The sequence below is a fragment of the Nymphaea colorata genome, chromosome 13 (assembly GCF_008831285.2).
Source record: "Nymphaea colorata isolate Beijing-Zhang1983 chromosome 13, ASM883128v2, whole genome shotgun sequence".
NCBI classification, from domain to species: Eukaryota; Viridiplantae; Streptophyta; class Magnoliopsida; order Nymphaeales; family Nymphaeaceae; genus Nymphaea; species Nymphaea colorata.
In genome coordinates, this window is record NC_045150.1 from 7,561,596 (window position 1) to 7,576,450 (window position 14,855).

General features: G+C 40.4%; 1 protein-coding gene across 1 annotated transcript; it reads right to left on the reverse strand.

Moving 5' to 3' along the window:
• Positions 1-637: 637 nt before the first annotated feature.
• LOC116266849 (protein IQ-DOMAIN 21) lies at positions 638-7,582 on the reverse strand. The gene is made up of 5 exons (XM_031648281.2): positions 7,084-7,582; positions 6,699-6,778; positions 4,398-4,694; positions 2,182-2,613; positions 638-1,731 (listed from the first exon to the last, which is right to left on the reverse strand). The coding sequence occupies exons 2-5, from the start codon at positions 6,774-6,776 to the stop codon at positions 1,078-1,080; spliced, it is 1,461 nt and encodes a 486-aa protein (XP_031504141.1). The 5' UTR covers positions 6,777-6,778; positions 7,084-7,582; the 3' UTR covers positions 638-1,077.
• Positions 7,583-14,855: the final 7,273 nt, after the last annotated feature.

Here is a 14,855-nt window from a genome sequence, read left to right on the forward strand (position 1 = left end):
GTGGCTTGGGAAGGCCAAGGGCTGATATGAACATTTAGATACATACAAAAACACTTGGGACCAGAAAAAAAAAAAGAGAGAGACAGAATGTCCATTAGGTGCCCTTGTTTGATGGCTACCATTTTACCACTTAAATTTGAATAAAGGTGCTTGCTTACGGGATCTGAGATCCATGGTGGTCTGAGATCACTACTAGGATCTCAGATCTTTGAATTGAAGGTCTGGCATCCTCCCTTAGAGCCTTAAATCTAGGGTTTGTTACATGTAACATGGATCTAATATCCATACTATCTTAGAAAGCACACCCTTCAATGGAGTCTTAGATATGAGATCTGAAACTATCAAACACCACTTAAATGATTAAGACAATTAGCATGATTTATTTACCAATTTCATTTGCCAACTTAGTGTGTGCATGATGATATCTTTTAAGTCATTTGGCAGAGACTATGAAATTAACTTATGCCGAGAAAAGAATTCGGGATACTTGACCTTGCGCTTAGCGACGTGGAGAAGGATCACATCACCAAAGGAAATATAGCTGAAGCACAAACCAAAGAGCAGCCATGTATTTTTGAAAACCCAATTTGCCATGGAATTTGGAATTGCCATTAACACAATCCACACAAACCACCAATTATGGATACGACGCGTCTGTCAAGGCACATGATGCGACATTTTTTTCAGTTTCTCTTATGAAATTGTACACATATGGGGCACTACACTTTCAAATAACAAGTCCCTATGTGACTTGAACCACAGATGTTGCGAGTACTCCTTGGCACTTCTCAACAACCTCAATGAGCTCAGATATAAGAAAGAACGTTGAAGAACATAGGGATATTATTTTCAGAAAGAACTTAACAAGTGGCCGGACGATTTGCAACAAGGACATACGGACTAGACCGCACCCACTAGGCTCATGACCGCACTCGAACGATGCGGTCATGTTCTTGACAGTTAGAGGTTCGACCCCAGACTAGAGCTTTCTAGATTGACAGGATGGGAAACACTGCAGTTATTAGAGGCGATCCAAATTATTCCATCAACTGATTGTAAGTTAACAAGGTGGGCAGCTCACCGGAAGTTCTTTCGCCGGCCGGTGCCACCGGGAGGCGGCGTACGCTCCTCCCCACCACTCGAATCAGCACTGTAGCCGGTGACCCCATGGGTCCTTACCCGCATATCGACGGCTTTCGTGCTTGAGCTCCTCTCCTGGCTCGCCGGCGCGCCGTAACCACCGGAGCTCGATGAGTCTCCGGTGGATCCGACACGCCTGGATGGAGGCTTCCACGCATAGGCCAGGGGTGGGGCATGTCTCTGAGGAATGTGGACCCGGGCCTTGGCCATGGACGAACGTGTGTTTGCCATGTAGCTGGGTGTGGACACCACCTTCACGGAGGGAGTCATGTCCTTGCTCGGCACGTAGGTGACGGTGACCTCCTTCTCCGGCGAAAGTGGTGGGCGTCGGAAATTTCTCGCCGGAATATTGGTACTGCGGTGGTTGCCGGCGTCCACGTAGGACGATGTCCTAGCAATGTCCATCTCGACGGTCTTCTCGGACATGTCGTCGGTGTTGTTGACCGTGAGGTAGGAGCCCCCCGGTACGGCGTGGCGACCATCAGACGGCCGCGTCGAGATCCAGTGGTCCAGCCAGTCCCAGCCCCACTGCGTCTTGCCAGATTGCGCACCGGAAAAATTTTCTCCGTAGCTGGACTCCGGATGCCATTGCTGAAAGTGAAGAATATTCCTTGACATTTAGAAAGTTAAACGGAAAAGACAAGAAATACGACTTATATGGATTGGATCATGTATGTCAGAATTGATTCCCGATTCTAAGTAGGGAATCTTGTAGTCAAGAATTAACTTTCAGCAAACACAAAACAATATCGGACTAGATTATTCAAACTTAATTCCTAGCAGGATCGAGGTTCAAAATAAATAACACATGATCTTTATTGTTGTTAGAACACTTCAGGCAAATTCATAAAACAATAACAAACTGTTTCATTTGCCAAAAGATCTGAAATTCAGTTAGTGGAAGACCAGTTTATTAGATCTACGCTCATGGAAACACACAACACATTGATGCTGCTTCGAGAACACATTATGCTCATCCATTTGCATGCATGCATGCGACACACACACACAGCCACAGCTACACATATACAGTCAACATACCTTATGGGCATATGCATAAGCGAGTTCCTTCTCACGTTCAATGACAGCATCATGTTTCCTAGAAGCAACATTCCTTCTACCTTCTTCCCTGCCATGGTTTCTGTCGTCCCAGCTATCCACTTCCAAGCTTGGCGAATAATAATCATCATCATCAACGTCGCCATCAAAATAATCACCGTCATCGTAATCCCCATACATGTCCTCTTTGCCATCATCATCGCCAACAACAATAACAAGCTCATCTTCCTTCTGTAACTGGTCTCGGCGTCTCTCCTGTGCGATCAGAAGCCGGCGAGCCCGCACCCGGGCTTGAACCCGGACCAGTGCCTGCATGCAGCGCATGGTCACCTGCGCCTGCTTCCGCACATTGTGCCCTCGGACCAGCGCTTGCAGTCTCACGAGGCCCTTGAGTGCACGCAGGGCTCTTCTTGCCTGAAACACCACTTGTGTCGTTTAAGCACATTACATAACCGATCATTGGCTCGTCTAATCAATTGGATCGGGTCTAATGCTTATCAACCTGATCCATGTATGATCTCCATGAAAGCAGTACTTTTAAGAGAACAATAAGCAAAAAAACACGTACACTAAGATATATTATATTTGAAGTTGATATAAAATATTTAAAAGTGGTTATTTGATTTAGATATATTATATTTCTGGTTGTAGAGTTTGAGAGTGGAAGAGATTAGGTTGGCAAACAGAACAATATATAACTATTTCACAAATATGGTACTAATATTGAGACAAATTCATGGAATAACTTAAAATGTATTGTATGAATCTGCTCCAACTTTTGAGGTAGATCTAAAAAACATTTATAAACCATTTTATTTGCCAAACGGACCCTGATCGAACCAAGCAACTCAATCTCTTTTCAATTGATCACAGTATAATGTAGCCTATGTAGGTGCACAATATCAAGTATATCGTAAGCCCAGAAATTACACAATGTTTTTATAGGTATTAGGTAAAGTACTCAGATCTAGATATTAATAAATCTTGTCTTCCTATTTTGGTAACTCAAGAGACTGACTTTATGAAGTTGAAATAAAAGAAGAACTTTGAAGATCCACTGGTTAAGTATCCTTAATTGATCTACCAGAGAAAAGTTTCTCCACGATCCTTGAGCCTTACGCAGGGAAGGACCCGCATTTGTCTTCACAGAACTTCGCTCAACCGTGAAGTGAGTGTTTTTCCCTTCAGCATGAGTTGGCTGTGTTCAATCATTCCAAATTGAAGGACCTTAATTGTTGGTCCTCCCCATAGACAAAACCAACACGTGAACTTCACGTGCTCTACTTTCCTGTGAAAGGGAACTACTTTTCCCAACCTAAATGAAAGCCCATGGAAACTATGTCAGATGGATAGGTACGTATGATATGGCCAATTACTCGAGTCCTGTTGCATTTTAGAACACATTTTTTTTTTCTTCAAACTCAATTTTTGCTTTAATTTTGATTTTCCTTTTTTACTTATTTAATTTTGAGAATTATGTGTATAAATATATTCATTATATATATATATATACACCTTACTTACTGTACCCCATACCTATAATTTTCAAAATTGATATGTTTGTACCCACACCATGGTATATATACTTGTACCCATGTAACATAGCAGGGAGATAATATATCCCAACTGGATTATTTTGCCGAGAAAGTAAAGGGGATTTTAGAAGTTGGGGGGTCTCCTAGTGCTTTGGATTGTGTCTCGATCGCTGATACAAACACAAATATGGAAATATTGCCCAGGGAGCGTGCAATATTGGATGTGACCCGAATCACCAAGATCCAAAATCAAGAACTCTGAAGTCTGAACACGCCTGACATTGATGGCATTCTAGCCCCTTGTTTTGTCTGATCCATTTGAAATTGTGACACCCTGGCTTTCATATGTCGTCCACAAGAACGAAACAGTCATTGACTGCCAACCAATAAAGGTGAAACTCACATGGAGGCCAATATTTCCTGATCTAAGTGCAGTTTCGTTTTGATAGGAAAAAAAGAGACCCTGTACAGCCAGACCACTTAAATGGGCTTACTCCCATATTCAGATGCTTGCACTGTGTTTGGCAGCACTATAAACGTGACCAAGTTCATGAACTGTGCAGAGTCTAAGTAATGGAAGTTGCATTTTGTTGTTCATGAACTTGGTCGTGTTTGATCTGTTATCCAGGCACCGAGTTATCGTTAATAAGGATCATGGCATACCAGGTATCCTCTGTACGCCGCTTGAATGACTATAGCAGCTCGGTCTTCTCTTGAATGACGCCTTAACCCCGCAAGTTGAACAACCTTAGCAGCTGCATGAGCGGCGGCTGCAGCCGCCTCGGCCGCAGCGGCTGTAGCTATCGCTACTGCTACGGCCCGGCCTTTGTCTTCCTCTGCCATCGGTGATGCTGTGCTCTGATCTCCAGCAAGAGCTCTCCTTGGTGAGCTTTGGACCGCGAAGCGGCCTGGTAAGATCGTGTCCGATGCATCTGCTTGCCATTTTTCGCACGTCTCTTTCTGCGAAAGAGAAGAAGTTACCACATAGTAATCAAATTAACCAACATGAATTTCGGTAATTAATGGTCACGAACAATTAGTTCAAGAAACAGAGCAGGAAAACGAGTCCACAGTAGATCTAAACGAGCTCATGAATTTCAAACACGTCGTGCGACAATGAACTCACAATAGTGTTTCACGGATTCATAGGAAGCTTATGAAGCTCAATGAGCTACGTTTGCGTCTTCAGTAGAATACAAATGAAATGACAAAGTGTTAGGAACGAGGCTCTAAATCTCACTTTCTCTTTGCTCACGAACAAAAAAAAAAAAAAAAGAAAAAAAGAGAAAGAAGAAAAAGACACAAGGGTTTATGTGGGGTTTTCCTACGTTACAAAACGGAAAATGTAAGATTATATGAATGCCCTTATAAAGTTCATGAAAATAGAAGAAACCTATTAAGTATGAATCAAGGATCAGGCTCGACACTCGTGACATCGAGTTCGTGAACTTGCAGCGACGGGTAACAGTAGACAAATTTGGCTAAAGTCTAATAGATGCCAAACACAACAGGCCTGACACTGGGAATATATGTGGGCCACCGGCATTTGGAATCACGAGTGGCACTTACACAAGACTGCCGATACAAGATCCAAAAGCACAACGCCCATCTAGATCATGATCCATTCCTTCTGAGAACTTAGTAGTACAAATGCAAGTTTCAATCATGAAGATCTAGAAACGACCCACATCCGCTCCTGCCGTGCATCTCGAGATGAACGGCGCTCGTTGCAAGCATCAAGGAAGAGGACCCAACTTGCACAACCAACAACCTTGCTGCAGAGCATCAAATTCTTGAGACGGACCGCCATTAATTGACCGTACTGAGCAGCTCGACCCCTTGATGCTTGTACGCAAGAACCGATGGACCACAGTCACGTTAGGCGCAGTTAGGTTTATACAGTACCATGCTAAGATGACAAGAAGGTCTCTGCAACTTAAGCAAAGCAGAATGGTGCTATTTCTGATTGCTGATTACTTCGAATTCCCCAGCCACGGGAGATCCAAATCGACCTGTGAAGAACTAAGAAAGTCCTTAGAGAAACATGGTAGGAACTTGGAAGATCCCTCACCAAGAACCTTTGTGATAATTGACAGCGAGGGCCATTGCGGTCTAGCTAGTCCAATAATGGTTTGGTTCTCCGCCTGCTTGAAAGGGATCAGAGCTATGAGGCGAAAACGATGGAAGGAGGGTAATTGCCAAGGGATGAGTATTAAGAGAGCCTTAAGAATAAAAAGGGTGTCTAAACCCTTTCTCTTGGCATGGGGTTCAAGGCACTAGCAAAGCTAAAAAAAATTTTTGTTGGGGTACTCATTTAATACTTTTAATAACAATCAAATATATCAAAACATTAACATATATATTAAACTAATTTTGTGAGGCTGGTGTGAGTACCGTGTGGCTCCACCATTCCACCATTGGTTTAAGGATGCTTTGAAACCTGTGTGGGTTGCGACACAATGGTCAACTAAGATATCCAAACCCTTTCCCTTGACTCGGGGTTTAAGATTGCTTTGGGGCTTAAATGGAAAGCGATGTAACAATCAACTAGAGAGTCATCCATCCACTATGGTTCCACCCTTCGAGGCAACATTAACATCAAGGGACAATTAGAAAATGACATAATTAGCATAAACCATGCTGCTAGCTTGACATGTTTAAAGACCTCTGTGATTTCATTCCCTAGGAGAAACAAAAAATAATTTTTAACTCTATGGGTCCTTTTTTCACATTTGGTGTATTAATTTCTGTGATTAAAACAACTAAAGAATAGTTGTCTCAGGAGGTTCAAGTTGCAGATTGAAAGGTGCTTACGTAGATATGTATAAAATGTTAATTAAATCGCTCTAAAGGCGTAACATTGATAAAGGGTGTAGTATCACGCTAATTAAGGCAAATAAAAGCCAACGAAACAGAAGACAAGAAAAAAAAAAAAAAACAAATTAAAAGACGAAAAATCTTTACCTTCCTGTCGCAGTCTTTGGAAGAAGACGACCTGAAAACCTTCTTCACCGTAGTGAACCAGCTCACCTTCTTTCCCATACCTAAAAATGAGAGACAATTTAGATGAGAGGGAAAAAAACGAAGCATGCAGAATGAGTTAAAAACACCCCGAAAATTTTAGCAAGTCTCTTTAATCTTCGGTTATGCAAACAACGGAACGGAACACATTTCTAGCAAACATTCGGCACCATCCCCAACTTGCCCCATCTTCCGACGCTGATGATCTCAAGCGAGAATGCTTTTCCCACGGTGATAAACTCCGCATAAAAGGATATTTTCGTCAAAAACAAAAAAAAAAACCGCTCATTTCACCGGGAAAGAAATTTCCGAAGAAGGAAAGACCGACCTGCCGGAAAATCGGCTCCGTCACGTCGTAACGACGCCCGGCCTTCTGATCAGGCGATGATCCATCTCTTGTTTCAATGATCGCCGAGGAGCTTTTCCTTGTTTCTCCTCTGCGCTCGCGCTTCTTCAGAATTCGCCCGCCTCTGTTGTTCTATCTTGAGAAGAAGACGGAGAAAGGGAGTCAAACTTCACGGATCGCTGGAAAAGCAGGCAAATGCAACACCTAGCGGGAGGAAGAAGAAGAGGGGTGAAGGGAGAGAAGGAGAGGAGGGAGAAAGAGGAGGAGGAGGGGGGGGAAAGGTAGCGGCGAAAGCGCCCTCTCATAACTGCGGCGACGTGCCGTCTGCCTCAACGTATTTAACGCATTCACGGGCTCTCTCTCCTACCACAGCACTCGCTGCTCTTCATTCTTCAACGGCCCTTCGCCCTTCTTCTTTTCTCGCCTACGTCCATCCCAGTAAAAACTCGTCTCTTTCTCATCCCCAAGTGTCTACACTTCGAAAGTTGCCTTTCTCTGCTTAATTATTGAATGTGGCCCTGACTATTTACAAGAAGTTGCATCCTAAATCCGGCAATGTCGATTCTAACATTTCCCTTCTCGAAAGGAATACAATCACGCCCACTAAAATCGCCCAACAAAAAAAAAAGTCATGATCTTTCATGCAATATGTTTCATACAGTATATATATATATATATATATATATATATATATATATATATATATATATATATATATATATATATATATATATATATATATATATACGACAACATTAAGAAAAATATAAACGATAAGTTTCAGGTGAAGAGTTTTTTTTACTATTTTGAGAAAACTTGAAAGCTCCCATCATTTTCTTTGGTTTTAGAGTCTTGAGCTGCATCAGAGCCTTGGTGGATAATGGGCCGGGCCGCCTTCTACTCGACAGAGCACACCCCATCTTTTAGGGTTCATAAGAGTAACATACATAAAATCAAACTAGCTATGGTAGGCTCCTTGAGATGTGGAAAACAATAAATTAACATAGTCGTTTCCTAGAAATTTTACATCATATAGATTAATGGAATTCATTGGCTAGACAAGGTGAGTAGTGGCGGGTCAGGACACGGGCTGATGGGTCCGAGCTCGGATACATACATGTCCTATTATTATACGTTTCACACCCATCTTTCAACGCCAGGCAGGCAGTTTTCTCTGTTTGAAAAGGGAAAAGAAGAGTTATTCGTTGTAAGCATGTAAGGTTCAAGATCCACTCGATACGACCAATTTTTAATAAATCAAGCAAAGATTCCTGCCTATAATAAGACAGAGGAGAGCGTCACATGAAAGGCTAAGATAAGTAACCAAATATTGAAACTAGACATTGACCATCTAGCTACCTTGTAAAAGGAGTAGGCGTTGTAGTAATTATGCCATCAAAGTTCATTAAGGGCCCAACATTTTACCCACAAATATAAAAAGGGCGCTCAAGCTTTCTTCATTTCTCTCTCTCTATCTTTCTTTATATATATATATATATATATAACACTAAATGGTGACTTTATTTATATATATATATATATATAACACTAAATGGTGACTTTAGCCAAGGGCAAAGTCAAGAATTTTTCGTTGCAAGGGTCGAATTATAGTTTTAAAATTTTAATATGGTTCAAAATAGAAAATTTTTAAATTATATTTTAAATATACATATAAATTTTTAAAATTTGATGGGAGCCATGGCCTATGCTGACTTCCCTTTCCTTTGTCCATGACTTTGGTTTTTTAGAGTCACTCAAACATCTAACTACAGTCGGATTTATAATGATAAATGATTAATAGAAAAACAAAGAAAAAAATGTGATAGACATTTTTATCATCTAATATTAATTTACATATTTTTTTTTCTTAACCATCTATCTATTTTAAATGGACGGCACTCATTGAATGAGTTGACTCTAACATATATATATATATATATATATATATATATATATATATATATATATATATATATATATATATATATATATATATATATATATATATATATATATAGTCGCTCCATGCATTGTAATGAGTGGCAGTTATTAAACACATCACTTAATACAATATATATATTGGTGTGGTGAGAGGGTAGAGGATTTTTCCATCGAGAGAGAGAGAGAGAAAAAAAAAAAAAGAAAGAAGATTATTACCATTTTATTTTGCAAAACTTTTCTACCTGAGTTAAAGGGAAAAGACGAAGGCGTTCCTTGGGTTGGCAGAAGTTAGCCGTGTCATAAAAAATTGGAAATGTGAAAGTCGCTTTTGAGTTCATTGCTGAAAAGTAGGGCCTTTATTTAAAATTGCCCAATTATGTACCATGTTCTTTTATTGGGCGCCCGTGTTGCACACCAGGTCTATCTACTTTTATACAAGTTGTTTTAAATAGAGATGTGAATTATTGCTTCCAAGTCTTTCACGAGAGTTCCGAACTGGAGCTTTTACGGTCTCCACAAAGATATCAGCTCCGGCAGCAGTCGGACGTAAATGGCCCAAAACTTGGCATGTCAATTGGTCAGATGAAGAAATTTTGATTCAATTCATAATAGCTAGATTTTGAATTTGGTATGCAGTATAGTAACGAGATCTAAATCCAAGTTTAATGATTAAAATAAGGTGAGATTAAGATTTGATGCGATTGCATATGAATAAAATTGGATCTTGCATTGTTGGCGTTGGGTCTGACACAGTGGCGGAACAAGAAAAATTGACTGAAGTGGCACTAGTTTAAAAATGCTCATATTTAAAAAATGCTCATATTTGGCGAGGGACACTTTTTATATATATAAAGATAAATGTTTAAATGTGTCCATTTAAAAATAAAGAACTTTTAAGAGACTGGTGTGACGTGGCTCTACCACTGGTGTGAAAAATAATGTCTGGGAATGAGACTATGTGCAAAGCCGATTGTACGAGGTCCGGTAAACTCAAATTTGGTACAGCTTGGATCCAACTGAGCACAAATCATTTACAATGTCTCTACTCAAAAGAATCAAAAGAATCCAAGGGGTTATAAGCAACTTACTTCCATTTCAAAGGGCCTTGCCTCTGCCAGTTGTGTTGTGGATTCAAACCTCATTGTGTCTTCTAATTGATTAGAGTTTTTGTTTGTGCAAGTCATGCAGATTCTTAAAGTTCAAAAGGTTCTCACTTGAAGGACTTGTCATGTTGGAAAAGCCACTAAAGTACGCCAGGTTAGAGCAGTAAAGCAGAATCTTCTTTCGCAATGGCACAATTTCTTGGTTTGGGTGAGCAAGAGGTTAACAACTAACTGCCCGATAAAAAAGATTAAAAGGTCTTCCATTTCCTTTATTTTTGGAGTCATGAACCGTATTAGTGTCAACAATGACAATGATGCATCCTTTAACCTAAGTATCATAACCACCACTTAAGATCTGAGGCATAACGCCCATGAGAATAAAACTAAAGATCTACATCTTTACATGCTCCTAACTCAACCAGTTACACTGTGCCCGTTAAGTCACATTTTTACTCTTGTTGCCGTTAGAGAAAAAAGCTTATAATATTTATAAGAAACATAGTGAGACCTCCAAGCAACAACTTGTTGCTTGTTCGGATATGGAAACTACAAAACATTGCCCCCAAACGCAATCAATTCACTACATTTCAAGCTTGGCTCCGAAGGAACGGGTACGTTCACCTCCAAATGAAGTGCATTATTACCATTTCGACTATATCTTTGGGGGATTATCTTTGAAAAAAATGTGCCTTTGAAAAGAATGTTTATGCATTACTACATCGGTTGCAAGTCTCATATTTTGAAGCCTATGGGGCGCAATCTGGTAGCGAGTTAACAGTGCATTGCTAGTTCGATTCTCATAGACGTTACTCTTTTGTATCTTATATAGGTAGAGCATGTACCAAGCTGAAAAGGTACATTATCTTTACATCATACAGCGAAGCGACCCTAAACCTAGGAGGCATTGGGAATGGGCAGGGCTTTGGCCCTCTTCTCTGAGCAGTGAGTCGCTGTTCACCTACAAATCTCATATTTTGGAAATATGTGATCCATCTTGACAAAATAAGTTGATTAAGAATGTAAACTAATCATGAACATCCGCTTCCAAGCTCAGTCTCTTTTGTTAACTAAAGTGTGTCCCCAATAAATTCAAGATGAGTTTTGCCTGGTCTTATTTGGTCCTACACCCCTTCTTGAACCGTCCCACTTGCATTTAGACACTGGTTGTGTTTGTCCTGATCAAGCAGGCCGGTAGGGTAGCTTTGGCCATTGCACCAGGGGAATCAAATTCCACAGGTTGGATTTTTTTTTCTTATTCTTTACTTTCATTTTGGTAACACAAAGAGGAACGGGAACTCGGTAACATGTACATCTTACATCAAATAGTCTTCATGTCAAAGATTAGCATCCAAATTTAAGTATGCTCCTATTTGTATTCTTTTTTAGAAAAAGGCGATTTGGATGTAGGGTTGGCTCATATAATTTTGATATCTAATTAACACGGAAAAATCTAAAGAAAAAATTCGGATGAAATTTTATAAAGCATTGAACTTATATATAACAGTGGAGATTCGATTGTAGGTATATGTACAAAACAAACTGTTTTAAAAGAGTCCAAAATACCTCTCAAATGGTATAAGAAGTCTGGTTTGAGGTCTTTTGTCAGCATCGAGTGACCATGGTTGGTTGGAGATCCATATGGCCAGAGAATTTTATATATATATATATATATAAAAAGAGAGAGAGAGAAAGAGAGAGAGAGAGAGAGAGGGGCAAAGATTTAGCTGTACCAACAACAAGGAAGATCAATCTCACTTGTTTACGTCTTGATTGGACGGGCCGGCCTTCTCTTTGCCTTGAATTTTGTGTACAATCGATGAATTAGAATGTAAGAGGTGGTGGTTGGGTACTTGTACCCAGCAAGTAGGACCAGACTTCATGATTGGGTTGGGGACTTCAGTTTGGACAATGGCTTAGATCCATTTGATATGCTCGTTGCTGGTTGAGGATCAGAAGGACGTGGACTCGTAATTGGAGACTCCAATCAACTCCTGAATGCCACAGAGTCGAAAGGGAAGTTGTCGCACGTTTGAAACAGATGGTGCTTCTTTGTCTCATACGCTCTTTGTCGTGAACTAACTAAAAGGGCGTGGAAAGGAAATCGTTTCCGGTGCTGCCCCTTTTTTGAGGAGAATGTGTGCGCAAGGTATTTTGCCCACCACTGGGGCTTCCTTGAAGCTCAACCTCTCTATGTTAAAGAAAGAGGAATAGGAACGATGGTGAGAGGAAAGAAACCGTATTTCTCATTGTATTTCTATGAACCATTTACAAGGTATATATAGGGGCAATTGGATAAGAATAGAGAAGCGATCCTATCCCTGATTTCTGCTCATACAAGATCATCATTCCTAATTCGTTGTGATTTCTCAATCTGCAACGTCTAACAACTCATCCTCTTGATTAGGGCGATCTCTGATTCCTTGATTTTGGGCAATCTCTGATTCCTTGATTTTGGGCGATCTTCTTCGATTGTTACAGGAAGTAACGTTCAACACTCCCCCTCAAGTTGGTGCTCCAGGATCGATGAGACCCAACTTGCATCTGAATTTTACAAACGAATCTTTTCCCAATGCCTTAGTAAAAATGTCTGCAGTTTGATTTTCAGTGTCAATTTGCTTAGTACAAATTTCCTTTCTTTGGATCTTCTCTCGAATGACATGGCAGTCGATTTCAATATGTTTCGTTCTTTCGTGAAACACCGGATTTGCAGATATGTGTATTGCTGCTTGATTGTCACAATGTAGTTCCATTGGTTGATGAAGAATAATTCCAAAATCATTAAGAATGTACTTTATCCAAGTCATCTCACAAGAAGTCAAAGCCATTGCTCTATATTCGGCTTCTGCTGAAGACCTTGAAACAGTTGTTTGTTTCTTAACTTTCCAAGATATTGGACTTTCTCCAATAAAAATGCAAAAACCTGAAGTGGATCTCCTTGTCATTGGGCAAGATGCCCAATCTGAATCACAAAAGGCTTTGACTATCATGTCACTATGAGATGATAAGAAGACCCCATAACTTGCTGTAGATTTGATGTAGCGAAGGATTCTGAAAGCTGCCTCTAAGTGCGTTGTTCTTGGTTGCGACATGAACTGACTCAACATGTGAACACTGTGCATAATATCAGGTCGTGTAATGGTTAGATAGACCAAATGACCAATTATTTTCCTGAAAAAGGTGGGATCTTGTAATAGTTGCCCTTTTTCATCATCCAACTTTAAATGTTGCTCCATAGGCGTTTCACTAGGTTTGGCACCACTATATCCTGCTTCATGTAAGATATCCAGTGTGTACTTTTTTTGGGATAAAAAAATCCTTTTCTTGGATCGGGCTACTTCAATACCCAAGAAATATTTTAAATCTCCCAAATCCTTCAATTGAAATTTGTTATTGAGGATGACTTTCAGTTTCTTAATGGCATCACGATTGTCTCCCGCAATGATTATATCATCAACATACACAATGATGAAAATACTGTCTTGTTTATTGATATTGAAGAACAAGGAATAATCAGCCTTAGATTGAGAGAAGCCAAGGTGTTTGAGAGTCTCTGATAGTTTAAAAAACCAGTTGCGAGATGACTGTTTGAGACCATATAAAGATTTGTTTAGCCGACACACCTTGTTCTCCCCCTGTCGGGTAAACCCGGGAGGCAGTGTCATGTAGACTTCTTCATGTAGATCACCATGGAGGAAGGCATTGTTGACATCAATTTGAGAAAGACTCCAACCTTTGATGGCTGCAACTGATAAAAGACATCGAATAGTGGTGATTTTAGCAACTGGAGAAAATGTCTCTGTGTAATCAATGCCTTCGGTTTGAGTATACCCTTTAGCAACGAGTCGAGCCTTATAACGTTCAATAGTACCATTGGCATGATACTTGATTTTATAGACCCATCGGCAGCCAATAGGGTGTTTGCCTGGTGGGAGAGAAACAATATCCCAAGTTGAGTTGGCTTCTAGTGCCCGAATTTCAGCTGCCATAGCGTCTCTCCATTCTTGATGTTGCATTGCCTCTTGGAAAGTGGACGGCTCATGGTGATTGAGGATAGATGTAAGGAAAGCTTGATAAGTAGGAGAAAACTTGTCTAAATGAAGGTAGTGACAAAGGGGGTACCTTGTTCCTTTAGGTTGCATATGTGCCGACGTCGATGCAGAAGATGTAGGCTGGGTGATGGAATTACATTGATATTCCTTAAAGTGTGAAGGTGGAACGCGCCGTCTAGTTGATCGCCGCAATTGAGTGTCAGAGGAATCAATGTGGGGGGTAACAGTATCAACGATGTTAGGTTGATGGTGATTTGATGGTGGTGCCGGTGGTGAGTGTGTAGGTGATTGAGGTGGAGGAGGTTGTGGTGGGCTGGTTGGGGAAGGTTGTGGTACATAATCAAGTGATTCTTGAGATGGTAGAGGTATAACAACTTCACTATCTTGGACTTGGTGGTTTTGAAAAGGAAATGTATTTTCTATAAACTTAACATCTTGACTAGTGAAAATTTCATTGGTGTCAAGATCGTAGAGTTTATAGGCATGTTGACCATAAGGGTATCCGACAAAGACACACTTACGTGATCGTGAGTCAAATTTATGAGCTTTGCCAATGTTATATGCATAACACAGGCAACCAAAAACACGAATGTGATTATATTTGGGAGTTTGTCCATAAAGAACTTCATAGGGGGTTTTTTCTTGTAAAGGATGAGTAGGC